This window comes from Aphelocoma coerulescens, chromosome 6 (genome assembly GCF_041296385.1).
Source record: "Aphelocoma coerulescens isolate FSJ_1873_10779 chromosome 6, UR_Acoe_1.0, whole genome shotgun sequence".
Taxonomy (NCBI): Eukaryota; Metazoa; Chordata; class Aves; order Passeriformes; family Corvidae; genus Aphelocoma; species Aphelocoma coerulescens.
Genome location: NC_091020.1, coordinates 29508335 through 29529252, shown reverse-complemented (window position 1 = coordinate 29529252; position 20918 = coordinate 29508335). Strand labels below are relative to the sequence as shown.

The 20918-nt window shown below is 36.2% G+C and overlaps 1 protein-coding gene across 15 annotated transcripts in view; it reads right to left on the bottom strand.

Moving 5' to 3' along the window:
• ATRNL1 (attractin like 1) overlaps positions 1–20918 on the bottom strand; it is a 440837-nt gene that overhangs the window by 353373 nt on the left and 66546 nt on the right. For 14 of the 15 annotated variants that reach the window (XM_069020095.1, XM_069020098.1, XM_069020096.1 and 11 more), the window contains exons 8-11: positions 19346–19601; positions 13211–13394; positions 9110–9264; positions 90–174 (exon numbers count right to left, since the gene is read on the bottom strand). In XM_069020095.1, coding sequence (XP_068876196.1) covers positions 90–174; positions 9110–9264; positions 13211–13394; positions 19346–19601 — 680 coding nt within the window. Of the gene's footprint in view, positions 1–89; positions 175–9109; positions 9265–12424; positions 12641–13210; positions 13395–19345; positions 19602–20918 lie in introns of those variants that run through there. The other variant, XM_069020110.1, reaches the window with a different exon arrangement.

The following is a 20918-nucleotide window of genomic DNA, read 5'->3' as shown; positions in this document are numbered from 1 at the left end:
TTGAACCATACTTCACTTAAGTGTGATTTCTGCTACAGTTTTTTCCTTCAGAAAAAGGGCAAGGAAAATTTAAGAGACAGTTCATTTACCCATTACTGACAACAGCAGTGTGACCAAATCTGTTGACATCTCGATGCAGATTAGGTTTTGGTAAAATCTTCCATTCGTCACAAGCTGAAAGACAAAAAAACCAAGCATATATCAAATAATTTGAAAAGTTTTCAGCAAAATCCATGTGAACTATATTTTAACTGCTCAAGGACAAATCAACAGGTTACTCCTTTTAGATGCATTTGTGAGTACACGCTCCAATAACCTGTCAGCAACACTGATCTATCCTGACATTTATCAAGACTACAGGACATTCATAGAAGAGCCACCTCATTACACATACAGTTGTCTGCCTTCACAGCCAATTTCAACACCCACAGCAACAAGCACTGCCATCTCTGTTATCAAGGGATCAGTAATATTGCCCTAATGTTTACATGCTCTCAAATTAGCTGAAGGGTTTCAATTTATAAGTATTTCATGGAATATCTATGGCAGCAAACTTAGTTCTTAAGTGTTTTAAGAGAAACTATCACTCCTCCAGCTGCGCAACCCATATAATTATTGTCTTACTTTTGGTATCTTGATTTAAGTATGCTACTTATTACTTTCCACATATTTGAGAGGAATGTTGCATCAATATCTCCATGTCAAATTAATTACTGGAGCATGTTTCTTTTAGAACTGCTGTACACAAATGTGGTTTTGGTGTGGTTTCATTTTTCTTTCCTGACTAGGGTTTTAGTTCTTTAGAACAATTAGTCCTTTCTTCATTATTTCCTACTTACACTTTATTGGCTTCAAATATTCAAATCCCACAGTAACAGAAACAGGGAGCACCTACAGATTGAGACTTCAGGGAAATCCCTATAAAGTGGAGTAGGGAAAGTACTTTTCTACAGAGCAAGCAAAACATTCCCAGAATTCGTCATCGTAACAGGTTTTGGAGAGACATAGGGCAAACTTTCAGGAAAATTGTAACCCTAACATGAAATGAAAAAAATGAAAGCTTTCTCATTTAAAAAATAAAATCTCCTATACACACAAAGATAGGGATTACATGCAAAGCTGAAAAGGATTTGAAGGGAAAGAGGCCTCTTCAATTTATTCCAAACAAAAGCATGGCCTTTTTTATATATAGAGACAATTTATTTTAAGCCAGAGGCAAAGCTATCAGTTTGGACACTAAAACAGAAAAAAAAAAGACATATTTGCTCAGCACACTCTCCATAATACCAAGAAGTGGACAGAGTACTGCCTGTAGAAGCTGCAGAGTCAGAGTTAGTAACACAAGGAAGCAGAAGTGTCCTAAAGAGATCAACAATTAGAAAAGATTGCTGGCAGACAGCAAGACTGCTGGGAACACATCTGAAACCTGTTTCCAGAGCCTTAATGCAAGAGAGATTTTACATAAAAGTGCTGAATTCATTTACCTGTAAGATTCCAATGACAGTCACATCTAAAGAAGGTAAGCGTACTTAATATTAAAATTTGAGATAATTTATGCAAGTTATGGATATGTTAAAAAATAAAGAAATATCACCATCAGACCACATTTCAAAAAATATATAAAAAAATAGAACATTATTTTAAAAAACCCCAAATCCCAAAAAATCATCTTCCCTCCTGTAAGAGACTTAAAGATCACAATTGCCTCAAACACTGTTAAGATGACAGAAGGACTTTGCCCTGAAGCTAAGCACAGAATGGTGCTTCTCTGGGCCTGGCAAAGTCTGGCTAGCATGTCCTGGGAGATGCATCCAGACAAAAATTCCTACTGTGGCAAACTGGGGGAAACAAAGATCTGTCTCTCTCTTTCACTCTCGTTTCTCTCCCTGTCCCTCCCCTGCTTCTTTCAATCTCTCCTTCCCTCACATTTACTGTTAAATAAAATCCGTGCTATTGGTTGGGCATATGGTCTTGTTCGAACCTTAATTTGGGTAGAGGCATCTCTCCATATTCATATCATAACACCTCGCTCCTCAGCTTAAAAACCAGAAACAAATACCAGGAAATCCTGGAGGAACACACTGTCTTCCAGGCTGGTGTCATTCCCACTATCCGAACAGTTCAACTTCACTAGTGCTGCTGTTCTGGCACTTCCAGCACAGAAAATTATTCACAGCAGAAAACTCTTGACAGAAGCACCTGGTGCAGTCAGCATCCTGTTAGCAAACCACGCTGGAACACCTCGGTGCAAGGTCACATGAGGATGGACTCGGCACACAGGAGGGGACAGGGCGGCACAGCTACGGCAGCAATGCCGCTAAATCACCTCGGGCTTCCACTGAACCACAGCCTGAGCCCATAAAGAGACCCAGTGTGAGACTCTGGCCGTGCTAAATAAACCAATTGCACCTCTTTATAAACTGGAAACAGAAACTAAAAGCACGTTATTACTGGAGTTAACACAGATGGTTCAAACAGCAATAATTTTGACATCAGGTGGTGGACTCGGAATGGATTTAGCAGCTTGAAGAAAAGACAGCAAGTTTCATTCACTGTCTTATAGGAGCAACACATCCCAAAATTCTTACTTCTTTCTCAACTGCTACTTTCTTTCACCATCATTGTTAACATATTATCATAACACTATGGAATTATTAATACACTTCATCTTTCACAATTGTTCTTTTCTTGTTTTCTCTACTTAAATAGAGTGGTGAAAGTATGAAAATGCCAGAGAGATGTTCCTGAAACAGTTTCAACAAAAGAGATCACAGCACTAGGACATGAACTACCTACTTATGAATATAAGTTTCTGGTGAAGTTGGGAGTAGTGTTAAATATAGAAGTTGTGCATTACCCATATCCATCCATAACACTGGCATTTGACACCTCCAGGGTGTTTGACTTATGAAAGAAACTCAGACCAAGAGCAATACTATTTATTAGAAATAAGGGATCAACGGTCCAATCATTAATTTTAATTCAAGAAAATGCTTCCATTTTAAAAGCTATAAGAAGCAAGCATTTTAACACTACAATTGACCAGCAAAATCTTACTGTTACACTTTAAAATCAAGTTCTTGCTGCTAAGTCACTGCACATTAACAGACACGGCACATGTGAGCTCATGTGCCTTTGATAGTAAAAGGAAACAATTTAAGAAACTCACACTAAATTTTCATCTGATCTTGGGAAGTGTTGACATTAATTTTATTTTTACAAACATATACATTATGAACATAAATATATAGTCTTTCCTGTACTCCAAAATTTATTTAAGAAATAGTGGGATTTAACACCAAAGAAAAACCATAAAACCATAATAAAGGCTCATTTTCAGATGAGGAACCCCTGAGGGCTGAAGATATAAAAATTCCTTTCTTACTGATGGTATTTTTCAAACTGGCAGGTCTTTTCAGTAGAGTACAATAAAAAAGAGGGAGGGTAGCTTATTACAAATAGACTCCCCTCTTATCTCCTCCTAGTCTTCTCAATGACTACTGAACACAGCACTGTGCAAGAATAATACTTTTGCTCAGCTTCTAATTCCTGATGTGAGTTTCTCTGTACAGTTGATTAATACAAAATACAGATAGTTAGGCAAATGATTCCTGGTATTTTTCAGTAAAGAATCAAATAGAATTCATCCCTGCCCACCATCTTCAAACTTCTTTTGAACACCTCTAAGTATCCAGATTTCCAGACTTCACTGTACTGTTCCCAGAAAAAAATGACAAATGGCAAATGCAATATGATTTACAACATGATTTATCATTACAGCATTCTGTGTGTTGTGTTTATTACATTAAGTCTAATAATGATGGTAAGCTCTGTGCGGTAAATAAAATACTTTCCTCCATAAAATATTATGCCCTCAAGGCATTATATAGATAGCAAGTGGAAGATATTGTATTAATTGTATTTGTTGTATCTGTAACCAGGTACAGCATATAGCACATGGAAGCACATTTTGCTTTCAATAGAACCAGTTACTAAGCAGATGAAAAAATAATACTATTCATATTCCAAACTGATTAGCAGGATTTTTAGTCACTGAAAAGTACAAGAAATGAAGGGTTTTTTCTTTCTATTACTAAGGCTTCAGCTTTAAGAACAAGCTGTACCACATTATAACATTAAAAGAAAAAGGTTCATCCTCCTCCCTGGTATAGCTTAAACGGTTACCAGATGATAGAGAAGTGGCTCTTACAGGGATTTGACAGTGACACACATTTCTGTGGTGAAACACCACAGAAATGCACTGCTTTTGAACCAATCCAGCTGATGCTGGCAGAGAAAATCCCCACTTGAACTTTGCACAGAGTATTGCTCTCCAGAGCCCACACTCCAGCAGGTCAGGCCTCAACACATCTCATCTACAACCCACTGGCAACACTGCATTACTGATATCAGAGATGACCAGGACATTTCATGGGAACGTTCTCAATGCTGCAACAGTATTCATACACTATGGGAAGGTTTCCTGGTATGATTTTACAGAAAAAAACAAACCAAAACAAACCAACCAAATATTTTCTAATCAACATTGTCGTATCAGTAAAATACTTGAACAGTTTGATTTAAAAAATTAACTAAGATTAGGTTAACCAAAATGTGACTGAACAGAGGAAAAAAAAATAATACAAAAAAATAGTATTGTTAAAAATAAGAAGCAAAAGTTCTTAGGACAGCCTCTGAAAAAGGGGCAATCAATGTTCCATACTTAGCTCCAGGATCACATTTGTATTTTGGCACTGGCAGCCTGATTTGGTGACAACCTCTTACTGCATTCAGAGCTTTGTTTCAAGAGAAGGTATATGAAACCATCTACTTTATGCTTACATTTAACAAATAATTTCTAAATTTCAAACTATTTAAATAGATTTGACGTGCCAATCTATTTATTCTGCTCAACCACACTGCAGTGCAGCCTTATGTGCTACACAGAATCCAAAGCCAGCTTATGCTTCTATTTTCTCTTTACACATTTCTAATAATTACTGAGTTCATTTTTCTTTGGTAAAAGAAGTAATGCTGGTTCACAACATAAGGACATCATTATACTTCTGTCTGGTTCTCATTTATGACTCTGGACTACTAAACACTGAACATAAACAACTACAACAACATGAAAGTTATGTACTAGCAGAAAACTTATTTTCTGAGTCTTTCCACACTGCATAAATATTTTTCTTTAATCAGATAATAAAAATCTCCTTACTCTCAGGAAAACACAATGGCAAGTATGTTCAAAACAGCATGAATCGAATTTAAACTATAGAACCAACAGCTACAACACAGTCTACACACGACAGTGACTCCCCAAGTAATATAAAGAAATCAACAACCTTAAGCTTTGCTATTAAATGAAGCAATTAGTGCATTATATTATTATGGCTTTGCTCTTCTAATAGCACAGCAATATGGAGATAATTGCTGTTGCAGACTGCACCAAAACTACATTTATAACTTAAGTGCTCAGGAACGCATAAAACTTAATCTTTCACAGGCACTGCTTTATGTTTTCTTTGTGATGGCACATCAATAATCCATTTTTAACTCCAGAAAGAGGGAGAACTGCAAAAAAAGATGTGTTCATATTGGAAAAAAAATTTACAGATATTTAAACTTGTTCATTTTGTTGACAGCAAAGACTAGAGGTGAACCAACTTATTTTACAAGCATACAACTCATGAATGAACAATTCATTTTATTACAAAATACAAGAAATATGTTTGATTACAAGTGGAACTAAAGTCAATCTCATGAGATAATTTTGAATTTTTTTTCCAAAAAGGAGAATGTTTTTAAGCTTTGTAGGAATACCCTAGAAGAAACATAATATTTCACTACCAATATTGTCTTTCATAAGGAATTGAATTTGCATACTATTTAGTCCATAACAATAATAAACTGAAATCCAGACAGTAACAGAAAAAATATTGTGGAGTATATTATTAGTGTAAACATATGGGTTATAGCACATCCCCCACAGATCCAAACAGTGCAGATCTCCAACCACCACTAGGAGAGAGCACAGAAACAGCTGCCACATTCCCAGGATTTCAGGTTCTGGCTTTTATAGACATGCCCTGTCAGTAATTCTCTTACATATCTAGGGTATCCAGACACCTTGGTAACTGGCAAATGGGGAACAAAAGGACAGCAACTGAATACTTCCTAAACTGAAATTTAAGGAACTTAGGTATGCAGAGGTATATTTACTAAGTGCACCATTTGGCCAGAAACTAAAATAAGTATCCTTACTCTTTAAAAAAGCTTTTATTTAGTTATATTTTAATACTGGTCTCAGTAGTTAGAACCTGCTTTAAAAACTCTGATTCTGTGTGTCTAATTAATCTATTTTTATCTGCGAATTTTGCACGTGAACACTCATAATCTAAATTACTTTTCGAAGATCTGATTGGAATATTAATGTAAGTTTTAAGCACATGGGGGCCCTCATAAAGAAAAGCTATAACCAGCATCAGTTAGAAAATTGCAGGTCAACCATAGCATTCAAGACTGTCCCCATTGCCAAGGTTCCTCTTTCAGATTAATGAAGCAATAACAGTACAGGCTAGAAAATACCCAACCTCTACAAGAATGACCCTTTGTGGATCTTTAAGGAGCTGCCAGAGCAACCCAGGGGCAACCTGGTGGTAAAATATCAGAGGACAAAAGTATACCAAGGCCAGATTTCTAAAGCTCTTTCTTTTAATGCAGCAGTCTTCTCATCATGTATTTACTGCTACATAGGTAAATACATCAAGTAATATTAAATTATTAAAATTGTGGAACCATAGCAGTTTTTATAACATCTCCCCATCCCTGTGTCTTCAGCTTTAACAAATATGCAGTAAGTAGTTCAAATTACTGAATTGAGCTCTTGGCTCATGACACATTTAAATATCTAAAACTTGTTATAGACTAAGCTCAGGACTTAGAGAGCAATGACTGATCCGAAAAGCAGGGGGGGAAAAAGGTAACTCTGTCCTAAGCTTGGTAAAATTAATTCCTCTCGGGAGATATCTATCCCTGGACTAGAGGAGGAGTGTGGATTACCAAACTGCATTAGAAACCAACCTTTTAGAAAGCTAAGCTTAACCAAGATGAATCCACAATGAACAGTTATTCCGCATTAATATGAGAAACAGCATTTTCGTGGCTAATAAAAAGCTGAAGCAATCTATCCAGAGGACTATGCCACATATAATAAGAGAGATAATCAAAAGTACTCTCTAGCTGAACTTGAACATAAATAGCATAGGCTCTATCTCCAGGATTCAGCTGGTTTCCAGACAGCACCCATTTTTTACAAGACAAGGCATAACACTCCATCACTTGCAAGGTATCTAGGAAATGTGATGCTGATAGCATCATATATTTTTTTCTTCCAAGCATTGTTCAAAAACTCCTGATACAAAGTAAATAAGATTCTGAAATATACCCATTGCATAATTATTTCTTTGTAAAATATTTCAAGTTTTCTGAAAAATATGCCTTTATCTAATGTTTACTGTGATATTTGTTTCTAAGTTAGTGAAATGAATATTATGGAAGAATAAACTGGAATCAAATCAATCTTCATATGTTTCATTTTTTAAGATTAATTACTACGTCCAAAGAGTAACTACTACAACCACTTCTTTTTTGCTTCATCAGTTTGATAACACATGGAGAATGTGACTTGCAAGAGAATACTAATACTATATTAAACATTATAACCAACTAGACAAACAAAAGTATTGTTCTACTTAAGAAAAAAAAACAGCATAAAATATTTTCATGACAGAAGATAAAAAACTACTGGTGTGCAAAAGGCAGAAAGTTACACTTACTCAGATCTTAGGACTCACACTATTGATCTCTAAATGGACATTCTACAAATAAATGTAGACCAATAAATAAATAATATTATGCTCCAAAATGAGAAAGGAGCTCTGTTTCATTAAAAATTAAATCCACATGTAAACTGAAGTGAGAACAAAATCAATAGTTCACACCATCCGATGCTTATAAGAAGCTGTGGAATGTGCAATACAGGGATACAGTAAAAAACTTCAACTGCTTTGCAAAGGTTACTTACACACCTATTAAAACTGGCAGGAAATAACCCATATATGTTCCATGTACTGAATTTAGTCATTATTTCTGTATTAAAGCAAAAACACTGATATCTACAATGAATGCCATAAAGAGCCGTAAAATAGTCCTCAAAGAAGGATCATGTCTCAGCCTCCTCTACCACTGCAGGCAGCTGATAAACACTTGCCAAAAATAGATCCAGGCAATATCCACAGGCTATTCTCACCAGCATCATGCATGAGTCCATTTCCCAGGCTGCTCTGACACATTTCCCATTTTTTGGCTCCCAGGACAAGTGTCTGTGCTTTTTGGCCCCAATGTGAGCTGTATGATTATATTTAAAGCCCAAATATGAGCTGTATGTTTATATTTAAAGCCTATGCATAAAATATGGACATGAACATCAGGGATGGGAAAAACTATTTATGGTAAGAACAGCAGTGGCACAAGATAGGAAACAGATTATGGACTCACTAAATTCTCTCATATTTATAGCCTCCACAATCCTATAGGGAGGCTTTTCCATAAGTGTACAGCTCAAAGGGTTGGAACCACTCCACAGAATGAAAGCTGACACCCATCTAGTCTTGTCTTATCAAACAGTTTTCCTCCAAACTGTATTCTTATCATATATTTACAAACAACAATCTTTTCTGCTCTCAGCCACACTCTTGAGAAATTAAATATACCATATCCTTTTTATCATCTCCTCAAGGCTCCTCATGCTTCACTCAGCCTTAATACCACTTGCCATGCAGAGCCTTTTTTGAGTCTTTCTTTCTTAAAAGTGTGTTGCCAAAGTACTATAAAAATATCCAGGGCCTTGAGAATGGCACGAATGCTGCTATGCCTTGTCCCACAAACCAAAATCTTTCGACAAAGTGGAACAAAAATCTGTAAAATTTATAAATCACTTGAAGGTGTTTGGGATCAAAACTTTAAAGAATCACATTAGCTGGACTTGAGAAAGCAAAATTGTGGTATTTAAAACTCAAATGAGAAAAATACAGTAAAGACATACCTATATCATATGCAAGAAAGTCAGCAGAGAAACACTTTGCACCATTGCTCAGGGAAGTATCATTATGAGTGTTTCCACCAAAAATGAGCATAGCTCCATTGATTAGGACAGCTGAATGAAGGTATCTTGCAAAGCCACTCTCTTTCAAAATAGTCCTACAAAACATAAGAACAAATTAATACATATTAACATGTGAAAAAAGAATTTCTAGATGAAAGCAACACAAAGCAAGGAAAAGAGTAATCTATAGCTATTACTCAGTAAATACAATTAAATTTAATCAGATTGTTTCTAGGATTATCCATTTTCTCATGGTACAACAAATATATATTTATCATTTGTTTTAAATATCACACTTCTAATTAAAAAAAAGTTTGCCAAATAATATATCAGAAATAACTTTTTAACATGTTTACATTTTTCAGAAATTATTACTGATATAGTAAATTGTAGTCAAAACTGGATGAAAACTCATTCATAGTATTAATTCATATTCTTATATATCCTTAGCCGTGTTGGGTTTTTGCTCAAGCAATGCTACAAAAAATTCTTTAGAAGGCCACAATAATCTTTAGACCATCCTACATATTGCAAAGGGAATCTTTTTTTTTTTCTAATTAATTGAACACTCAGAATTTATTTTATGGAAAATAAATGGTAGAAGTCATTCTAGGTATGATAAAAGCACTTGCACTGCTTCATAAACTTATTCAGACTGGTAAACTCAACCATAGAGAACTTCAGTGCTGAGAAAAAAAACTGTCCTTGCACATTGAGCCTTTGATCTCTCTCTTTATTCACTTTAGCCTCTGTGTGTGTGGTCTGCTTTGTGCCAGAGCAATAGCACAGCCCAACAGTAGCCAAGAGCTATCAATGCCACAGTTTGAAAGTGGCAGATGTGGGGCCAGTAGAAAGAACAGAATACAAACTTGATTCAATCCCAGCACATAAATCTTACCAAGGAAGAGAGTAACCATTTGTGGGTTTTGCCAGATGAATTAGTTAAGCAGACCAGCTGTAGACATGTTTGTGAAGAGCTGATTAGATCACCAGTACAAAATACCACTTACATTCCCCTAATAACCTTTCATTGTCTCAGTAATCTAAGTTTACAAGTTTAGACTCTCATTTTCATTTACGTTACTACACGCTGCTCACATCTACAATTAAACTGTTCGTCATTTGTTTCCTGTAACAAACTGACTCAACAATCTCTCCTTCTGATTGAATAATACTGGGTCTCTTGAATCACTCTCATAATATTTGTTCCGTATTTTTACATCATCATCATCATGTTTGAGGGAGAAGGTTTAAAGTACATCTCATTTTTCTCATATAATGACATAAAACAATCAATAAATGAGATATTTTTAAGTGATAAGATTGCATGTTTAAACAAGTAGAAAAGAAGGCATAAACCTAAATTCTCATATTATTATTTAAATAAATTCCCCCTAGCCCTAGAAAGTAACATCAAAAGAAATATCAAAGACTAAATGAAAATAAATGAGCTTTTTTTATTGCTTAAAAATGTGACAATTCCTTCAATCCACTTGCATACCCACACACGTGCTTCTGCTTTTGACCCCTTTTTTTTTTGTCCTATTAAGTGACTTGCTTTTCTCTTGTGTATTTCTGATTAACATACTTTGAACACAGAGAACCACCTAAGCGTGGTTTTCTAACCAGAGTTTGGCTTGATACAGGAGAGTTATGGTACCCCCAGATGAATGTGATATTTGGGTTCAACTCATCAGCTAGCAACACAGAAAATCAGGAATTAAATTGAAAGAGAACAAGACATTATTTTTAAGTTATTTTCAATTGGCAATGGAGGAATTATGCTGCTATGACTTGAAAGAATGATAAAATCCCAAGAACACGTTATCTGTGTCCATTCAGACTATAGATACCTTTCTGTCTTTTGCTTCTCCAGTTTTCTACAGCCCCTACTGCCTAATTTACACTAATTGGTATACACCAGGCTCTGCCTTGATTATCCTACCTTGCAGCTGTCTACAAATAGTTGTGTTGATCACTAAAGACCTAAAGAGACATACACTGTTCTGGGAAAAACTAAGGACTCTCCTCTCCACAGCAGATGTAAGAAATCTCCACAAGTTCTCTTTTTTGAGCTATTCACTTTTCTACTTGTGACCCAACTGTGTTCCCCACTCCTGGTCCCTACCATAGTGTGGGGGGGTTTTTCCCTATAATCTTTACATATTGTATGCTGAGTTTCATCCCTCGCAGTAACAGCAACATTTCCTCAAGATTCAGCAGAACTTCAAGTTTGTTAACTTGGCCATGATTTTCACTATTCATTAGCATCACTAATGAGGGCAATCTAGAGAACTCTCCAGCACATATCAACCCCATGCAAATTCTGTGAGAGTCTCAGCATGCTGAATTCATTATTTATGCACATATTCGTGTATCTGCAAACATTAGTCTGTGTTAACTATGCCGATGCCAAGCGCTGCACACAGCAGCATGACTCTGGAATGGTAACAGAAATACCCAGGAGCCAGCAGGTGCTTCCACTGCTTTGGGCCATTATCAAGCCCAGCTCCACATTGTGCCCCAGCTGCAGCAGCAGGGCAGTAATGCAAAGCAATGCAGGTATTGCCAGCCCTGTAATTCCCCATCGTGTATTAGGAATACAGTCCACACTAGGAATTAAAATATTGCCCCCTCCCATTCCAGGAAACATAAAGGTAGTTTAACTGATATTAAGAAATGAAAACCTCCATGCCACTGAGTTGAACAGGTAATCAGATTTGTATATCACAACTTAGTGAAGCCTATGAGCCTCTGCCAGATCAGCCACAGAAATGGAATGAGTGCCAGAGAAAAACAGTGAGGACCAGCAAATGGCATAGACATGGGCATGAGAGAGCCATCAAAGTTCCAACTCTTCCTCCTGCCACACCTATCCAGTGGCACATTCAGGCTGTTACATCATTGAGTGCTTTGAATGCTAACCATAAGGTGTCACAGATACACTCGACAAAGATTAAAGATTGTATTACCACATGTCATTACTCCTTCCCCTGATCCCGTTTTTCAGTCCCATAGTAAAATTCACTCCCAGGGTAAATCTCACAAAACAAAGACTTGAGTTCTCTACAGGCTGCAGAGAATGCTACTTTAGTATAGAGTACACCAAAGCATTCTTTATTAGTTTTTATATGAATAATACATAACAATATTTCAACAATTATTATTATTTTATTGTTGAACAGATCATCAAAGGAAAAAATATCACTTTGTTCCAAAAATAGAATATAATAAGAAAGGATTAAAATCCCAGGAACTTAAAAATACATTAAAAGGAACAAAAAAATTCTTCTTAATGTTTCCAAATGCCATGAATTAATGGTATTAAAAGTCTCAGAGAAATCAAACCCATGTTTCCAACACCTGAGAACAAGTTTTGGGTGCTTAAAGTGAAGCCATTAGTGCTCAACACAAATATTAAATCACAAGAATAAAATGTTCCAAGAAATAGTTCTTGATCTCAAATCATCTCTAAGGTAAGAAAAAACATTCACAGTCACTTTCTATTCATAACATACAAGTAGACTTCAAAAGTTACAATAAACTTGAGGAACAAGAACAGATAGAAATAGAAACACCAAGAGCATTCATCACTAAGGGTTCCTACATAACACCAGAGGTTTTCTCTCTTATTTCTGATAGTTTTGTGAAAAATAACCTTCCACAGCTCTTAGGGTTTCCCAGTTATTTAAATAACAGTTGCTTAAATGTACACCAGCAGTATATTCATACCATGAGGAAACAGTACACGTGTGCTCTTTCTGCACAGGGGTTGTGTCTGGAAAGGAGAACCTTTTCCTGATTTGTAGAACATGCACAAAGCTTCCTCCCTGCCATCCTTTCAATGTATAGCTCCACTAATCCACTGACTCAAGTCTATACCCTCACCACAATTCTTCCATTTTGTTGCAGAGAACATGTTGTTCTGCAAGATGCAAAGGATTTGGAGGTACCTGCATGACTTTGCTAGAACCTTCCTCTACACTTCTGTTTTCTTCAGTAACCTGTAATTTGGTTTCCTACATTATAAACCCAACTTACCATGTCCGAGTATTAACTTCATATCTGTAAAGATCATCCACCAATCCATATTTATTGCCAGGCAAGGCTTTGTATCCACCATGGACATAAATAGATTTTGTCAGTTCATCATATACACTGGTATGGCCATATCCACCTTGAACAATTGCTCCTTTTGTTTCTGGTACAAGCCAAGAGTTAGACCCTTGAAGAGACATTAAAAAAAAAAACATAATTTTAAGGCTAATTTACAGAACTAAGAGTTTTTAAGTATATAAAATAATTTCCACTGTAATTCCAAATACAGCAATAACTATTGGGATTTGTTTTAAGAAGTAGTTTTATATCAATGTATGAAAATATCTGCAATTAGATAATGTTGTCAGACTATTATCTGCTCTTCTTAATTAAATCACAAATACATCATTGTTACAGCTGCCAGGCAGTATCTCATCCTCTCTCACGCGACTTCAGCACTCACACTAAACAAACAAAAAAAAAAGCCCAAAGATTTTGAAAGTATGAAATCAGGAGTTATGATTAACTCCTGCCAGAGATGGCTGATGAGAATTCAGTGCTGCAGCTCCTTCAGTTTCATTAGGAACACCTGTGCTCAGTCATGGGGAGTCTGGAGGAGCCTGGCAGAGACTGAACTGCAGTGAGTTGTGAGAATCACGCAACACAAGGTAGCTCAAAGTGTGCACAGATATGGGCAGGCACTTTGGGAGTAACCGTAAAATTATTGAGCTAAAATCCATTTCCAACTACTGTTTCTTAGTTATTTAACTGCAAATATACCCATTCAGTTGCTGAACACTCACAAAAGAGTAATTTGATAGCAGCTCGTTAAATTGGGGTTTAAGTCCACATTTTACATCACATGATTAATAACTGCAGAGACACCAAATAAAACCAGCCACAATAGCTATTATGACTGAAGGAGAGAACACAACTGGAAAATATTTTACCATAGAAAAAAAGAAGACAGCTGTTAAGTGAGTTCTTGCTGCCTGTAGCCCCAAAATGCCTTTTTTTCCCCCCTTCATCTTCCCAGATGATGATGTAAGTCACAAAAAGAGCAAGCCAGGAGGTATTTCCTGCTCAAGGCAGCCTATATATACAGAAGAGCCTGTGATGATTGGGAGTCAGTTCTACAAATGCGAAACAGAAGTAATTCACTTCCAGCTTCTGGGAGATTATGTCAGAAGAACAGAGAGTCTGGACAAAGACACTCAAAATGGAGCAGTCTCCCAATTCCTAACCTTAATTGGCTGCCATAATAAAGTTATTTATCCAAGGCTAGCACACAACACCGTACACCCTGCTTCTTCTGAAAGTTAGATTAAATTCTGTTCCAGTTTTTATCTGCTATTATCTAGGTAACTTAGATTAACTCTTTTTCCTCCAGATTCTCATGAAGAGGCTCATGATTTTCAATTACTTTTACTATCATACTTCCATTAAACAGTTTCCAGGCACTGCCTCTATAAGTTACATTTTTTTCAGTAACAAGTGTTTATGGCAAGTTATAAAGTAGATTCTGAGGAAGAATTGTGATGATTTTGTGTGTATGAATGCTGGTATTTGTGTAACACACTATTTATAGCTGACACAGAATATTTACATTATTTATGTGTAGTGTAATGTAAGTAGAATTTAATTTCAATCCCCATGTTGGATATTATCAAGCTATTAAGAAGTGCAATTCTGAACACAAATATCAAATTTGTATTGATAATACTGCATATTACATACATATTTCTTTGATAATAAATAGATTTACTTGATAAAATCTATGTAAGAGGGCTGGTGAGGAGTCAGCCTGCTGATACACCTTTCTATTCCCAACAGTATCTTCATTTATTTATCTAATGATCCGTCCTAGAGATTAGCATATATGCTTTTTCAGGGAAAAATATGCTTTTTTTCTCCACATAAACTGACACACTGCTGTTGATAATATGCATAATAGAATATTTTGCATTAATATCTGACTGGTTCATGTAGCATTTATGGAGTATTATGATTTATGTAGCAATGGTCATATGTGATGATCCTGAGGTCTTTTCCAACCTAAATGGGTCTGTGATTCTGTGAAGCATTTAGAACACTGTCAGAGTAACATTGCATATTGCATCACTTACATGACTTGGGCCGAAATATGAAAACCTGTTCCTTCTTGAATTAAAAAAAAACATGTCCTATGAATAACTACCTAAATTTGAGAAAGAGGTCCAGCAAAATCTTTCTGAAATAAAAGTCAAAAGCAGTTTTACAGTTGCTCCTTCTGTTTCCCATTCTAAAACTTAGCTGAGTTGCCTGACTTTCAAATACTGAAATGCATACATACAGTTTTGACATCATCCACGCTTCTGCATCTTGAATATTGCATCATTCAGACAAAAATACAATCCTGTCTATATTTAAAGACATTAGTATTCACATGATCTGACTTTTTGAAGCATCTTATTGATATGAATCTTCATCTATCTTTTTTTTCAACAAAAATCCAATTTTTATTGGAGGTGTTTACATAACCCTTCTCGTACACAGAGATCCCCCTCTTTCTATCATATCATAAGAAATATTTGATTCACCAAATTAGTCATGTGAAATTGCATTCTCAACAGCTTATAAAGTCAAATGCAGAAAGAGCTTCATGAACAACCTAGAAATAAGGAAACAGGATTTTTTTTTTCCCAGATTTTAATTTCAAGTCTGGTACACAGTGTAAAACTAAAGGAAGATATCTGATCTGTCCTTATCACAATAGAACCTTCAGACAGATCAGGTAAAGAGAATAAATTGTCTAAGAAGCACCTTGGTGTGCCATCTTCATTTCATCCCAATGACAAACTTTAAATTTTTTTAAGCAGCCAGGAAGATTATGCTAACTTTAACAAAAAAGAGGAGGCATGTTACATCACGGGGCCATTTCTTTTTACATTATTTCAAAGAAATACTTTTAATCAAAAGCAATATATAACCCACTTCTAAAGCCAGAAAAAAAAAATCAATCTAAAAAACGGTGATATCCTGTTAATCCAAAGAAAGCTGTCTTGTAAAGAAATAAAATGAAATCACAGAAGACTTATTCACAAGTTTCTTAATATATAAGGAGCCTTTATAAACCTCAGTTAAAACAAAACACCATTATTATATTCACCTTGAGACTCATATTGAGATTCTTAGAAGGTTTATGAGGTATTGCTAACCTAAAGGGAAATAAATTTCCCTGGGGAGTAACCCAGAAAAGCTTTATGGTTCAAGTTAGTAAAATCATTCACATAATTCCCATATGAGGATTTACTGGTTCCTCAGAAGTCGTAAGTCTGGGCACAGCAAGAAAGGACAACAGGAAGCTCTTTTGTTCCTGCAGCAACCACCTTTGGAGAAGAAATAAATTCACATGACTTTGCATGGTGAAAATCTGCCTGCAAACCCTGTCCAATTATTCCAGAATTTATTTTGATGGAAATTACTTTCTTCCCTAATCCAACTATGCCAGAGACATTTTCAGATCAGGTATACCTTTGATTGACATGTTTTATTACAAGAACTACATACCTACATGAAAAGGTATGGATTTCACCAGTATTTAAAACCTCTTCAGGTATTTCTTAACCCAGACGCCATGGAAATCATGGTCACACAGCAACTAAAGAAGGCTTTAGCACCAGAATTCCATGGATCAGGTTCATCAAAGAACTGGATCCTGGAGATGTCAGTTCATATGAACCAAAGGATAAACTGCCTCTATGTCTCTTTCTTTCAGTAGGCATGTGGTAAATGCTTGAAAAATAGTCTTCATTAGGACTAAAAGCCATAACTGATAACATGTAGAAACAATAAAGCAGCACAATTTGAAATATTAAAGTAATATGTTTTTAAAGTAAGCAGAGAAAGAGAAAACTGGATTCTTATTTTTCTTTCTATAATATCAGAAGCCCTTATTTTTAAGAAATTTCCTTTCCTATTCAGATGAGTTCACAGGAATACTTCTCATTTCCTATGTCTTTTAAGTTTGGATTCTGAGCTGCTGAAGTCCTCCCAAAAAATAGTCATTCTTAATTCAAACCACCAGCTGTGAATTTTATGGTTAAAAATGTGTTCCTACAGCTGCAAAACTGTAGATAAATGCCATAGTCAACACAGAATTCAGGAAAATTTACCACAAAATTCATTTAACTTAGAGGGGAGGGAAAGGAGGGAGATGCAATGAGGTGAAATAAAACATGAGAACTCCCTGTGGCAGCAATGGTTCAGGTACACGATGTTCTGCAAAGCACTGAAAGCCCCAATAATCAATCCTTCATCAGATGAGGAGACTCACTGAAGTCAAAGGTAATACCCAATATTGTTACAAGTTTGCTTCATATTTGATGCAAGTGAAGCACGTTTTCTCTAATAAACTAAATTTCTCACTAGAATATGATAAAAATATAATCTCAAAAAGGAGACATTAAAATTTGAGAATAATTGACACATAACTGACAGATTAAGTGCTTTCTCTTACTCCAAGCTTATCACCATGGTAGGAAAGGTTTGGGGTTTTTTCTTTGTTTGTTTGTGTTATATATGCTTAGCTATACTCTCTTTTATTAATCCTCCACAAACGTAGCTGTAACATTAAAAATAAAATTAAAATAAGAACAAGCTGTCCAATTCAACCATAAGGCCATCAATAAAATTGGCCAGGCAGAAAATTTTACACTACAAATCATGTTCCCTTCTTCCTAATTAAACTAACGACAATAATAGGTGAGAATAAAATTGGTACTTCTACTCCATACTAAATGAGCAGCATGTGAAGAAGCAAATAATTTAAAGTTCAAACAGAAGAAGCAAATAATTTAAAGTTCCAACAGACATTACACTGAATGAGCATGCAGAAGCTAGAGCAACATATTGTTTTCTTCACAGAAAAAAAAATCATCTCTGGTAGGTCAGAAAGGAAACAACTTTCTGAAATTAAGTTTTTCCAAAATGTGCCCTTTAATAGTTAACAAATCTTAGAATACTGTTGTGAAACATCTTTCTCAGACCAGAGTTTTGTAGTAGTTTTTATGCTGTTAAATTGGAATTTTTCAGTGTGGATAAAGCACATCATGGTGCTCTCCTCTTATTGACATTCACTTTCAACATTGTTATATAATTTTGACACTGCCATCAGAGATAATGCCAGAAAGCATAAGAACCATCTGAGTTCTGAAGGGATTTCCCCAACCTATAAATCTGCTTAAACAGTGTTTATATAAATATACATACATGAAAAAAATTTTAACTGGAACAATTTAAAACAATTATTATCCTTTAACATGTAGGTATTACTTTGAAATTTTGTATTATGCCTTCTGCAATTGCATAAATAACTGAGAGACTCAGATAAACTCAACATAAAAAAGGAAAAGGAATTTTAAAAAGTAGAAGACAATAATTTTAATTAGTAGGCATATAAATATTCCTAAGAATTTATCAGATGTAGATTTTCAATATTATTCCATTGATATATTATCTTAGATGTACCATGTATATGATAAAAAGATTTCTCTTGGTTTATTTAACTTTAGCATTTAAAATCATCCCTAGGAACAGCTTGCAGCTCACAAGGGGAAACCCAGACAGACATGGTAGGTTATTTACAGAAAATCAGAGTTTGTTTTCAATTACTACCTCTAACAACAACATGTATATGTTTTAGAGAGAACCCAATATATAATGATGAACTAAGTTATTACTTTTAAAAAGAACACAACAGAATGAAAATAATACACCAATATTAAAGAACTTTTAAAATAACTAAATTATTGTTGGTTTTGCTCTTCTACTCTGTGGTAAAAACAGCAAGTCTGTGATAAAAAAAAAATATGTTTCATCACAATTACCACAGTGTGGAATTCCTGGTTTCAATTTTTGTCCCATTTAGGCTACCACAACCCTGTACACAATGGAAAAAGTCATGATGCTCCAAAGACATATGAGATGCTATTGCTTAACAAGAAATCTGATGTACGTAATTGGAAGAAAAAAGGTGAGGGTTTGTTTTGGAAAACACATATTTTTCATTCTGAAAATAGGAGTGATAGTCACTTAAAAAAAATTAAAAAAGCACTTTTTGCATCAGTACATGATAAAAATTATTTGAAAGGGACTTACTGATGTAGTATTCTTGCACAATGCTTGTGTAACCATATATAGAAGAATATCCAAAAATTACAATCATAACCACATCTCTGCTGTCCAGCTCTACTATGTGTGCTGAATGACCTTCCACAGCATATTGCTGGCCATGGACAAGTACTGCAGGAATTCTGGTACTCCATGTTTGACTGGGTATGTTGAAAACCCACAGTTCATCAGTGACATTGCCATTACTTGTTTCAATTTTGCCTCCATACATGTAGATGTCTTCCTGTAAAAATGGGAGAGAGGAGAAAGCAAATAACGGATTACAGAAAGATAACATCTGAACTGCATACTCCTCTGCTGAGCAATATTTCATAACTGAGCAGTCTGATTTAAATCTTCACATTTAATCTTACATTAACCAGCTCAATATCAGATACTAATCCCAGACAATGATACTTAAACTAAACCAACAATGATAAGGAGTCTATTTCTCTGAAAAATAAACCTAGCCATGAAAATGACACCAAAATGAATCTCAAAGAGATTATTTCAACCAGAAACCTTTAATTACACGGCTCTTCTAATCCATACTTCAGCATTCTGTTCTAAAAAAGCTAAACAGAAAGGATATTATATTGTTTTATTAAGGAACAGTTCACAGAATTAAAATGTGATTTTCCACGCACATGGTCTACAGGGATTTCATTCAGCACGTGCACAAGAGAGCACATTCTCTCCTACTAGCAAAGTAATTTAAGTTCTGAGAAAATTCACTAGAACCAAGAAAAAAAGGACAATATTCATAGAATGATCTGGATTGGAAGGCGCCTTAAAGATCATCTTGCTCCACCCCCACCACCCTGGGCAGGGACACCTTCCACTATTCCAGGTTGCTCCAAGCCCCGCCCAACCTGGCCTTGGACACTTCCAGGGATGGGGCAGCCTGTGCCAGGGCCTCATCACCCTCACACTGAAGAATTTCTTACCAGTACCTAAACCAAACCTGCCCTCACACAGTTTGAAGCCATTTCCCCTTGTCCTGCCACTCCATGCCCTTGTAAAACAACACCCTCCAGCTCTCCTATAGCCCCTTGAGGTACAGGAAGGTGCTATAAGGTATCCCCAGAGCCTTTTCTTCTCCAGGCTGAACAACCCCAATTCTTCCAGCCTGTCCTCTTGGAAAGGTGCTTCAGACATCTGATCACCTCGGTCACCCCTCCTCAGGACTTGTTCCAACAGTGCTTCTTATGCTGGGTGTCCCAGAGCTGGACACGGGGCTCATGAGAGCAGAGCAGAGGGGCAGCATCACCTCCCTGAGCCTGCTGGGCAGCATCACCTCCCTCAGCCCTGCTGGGCAGCATCACTTCCCTCAGCCTGCTGGGCAGCCTCACCTCCCTGAGCCTGCTGGGCAGCATCACCTCCCTCAGCCCTGCTGGGCAGAATCACCTCCCTGAGCCTGCTGGGCAGCATCACCTCCCTCAGCCCTGCTGGGCAGCATCACCTCCCTGAGCCTGCTGGGCAGCATCACCTCCCTCAGCCCTGCTGGGCAGCATCACCTGCCTCAGCCTGCTGGGCAGCCTCACCTCCCTCAGCCCTGCTG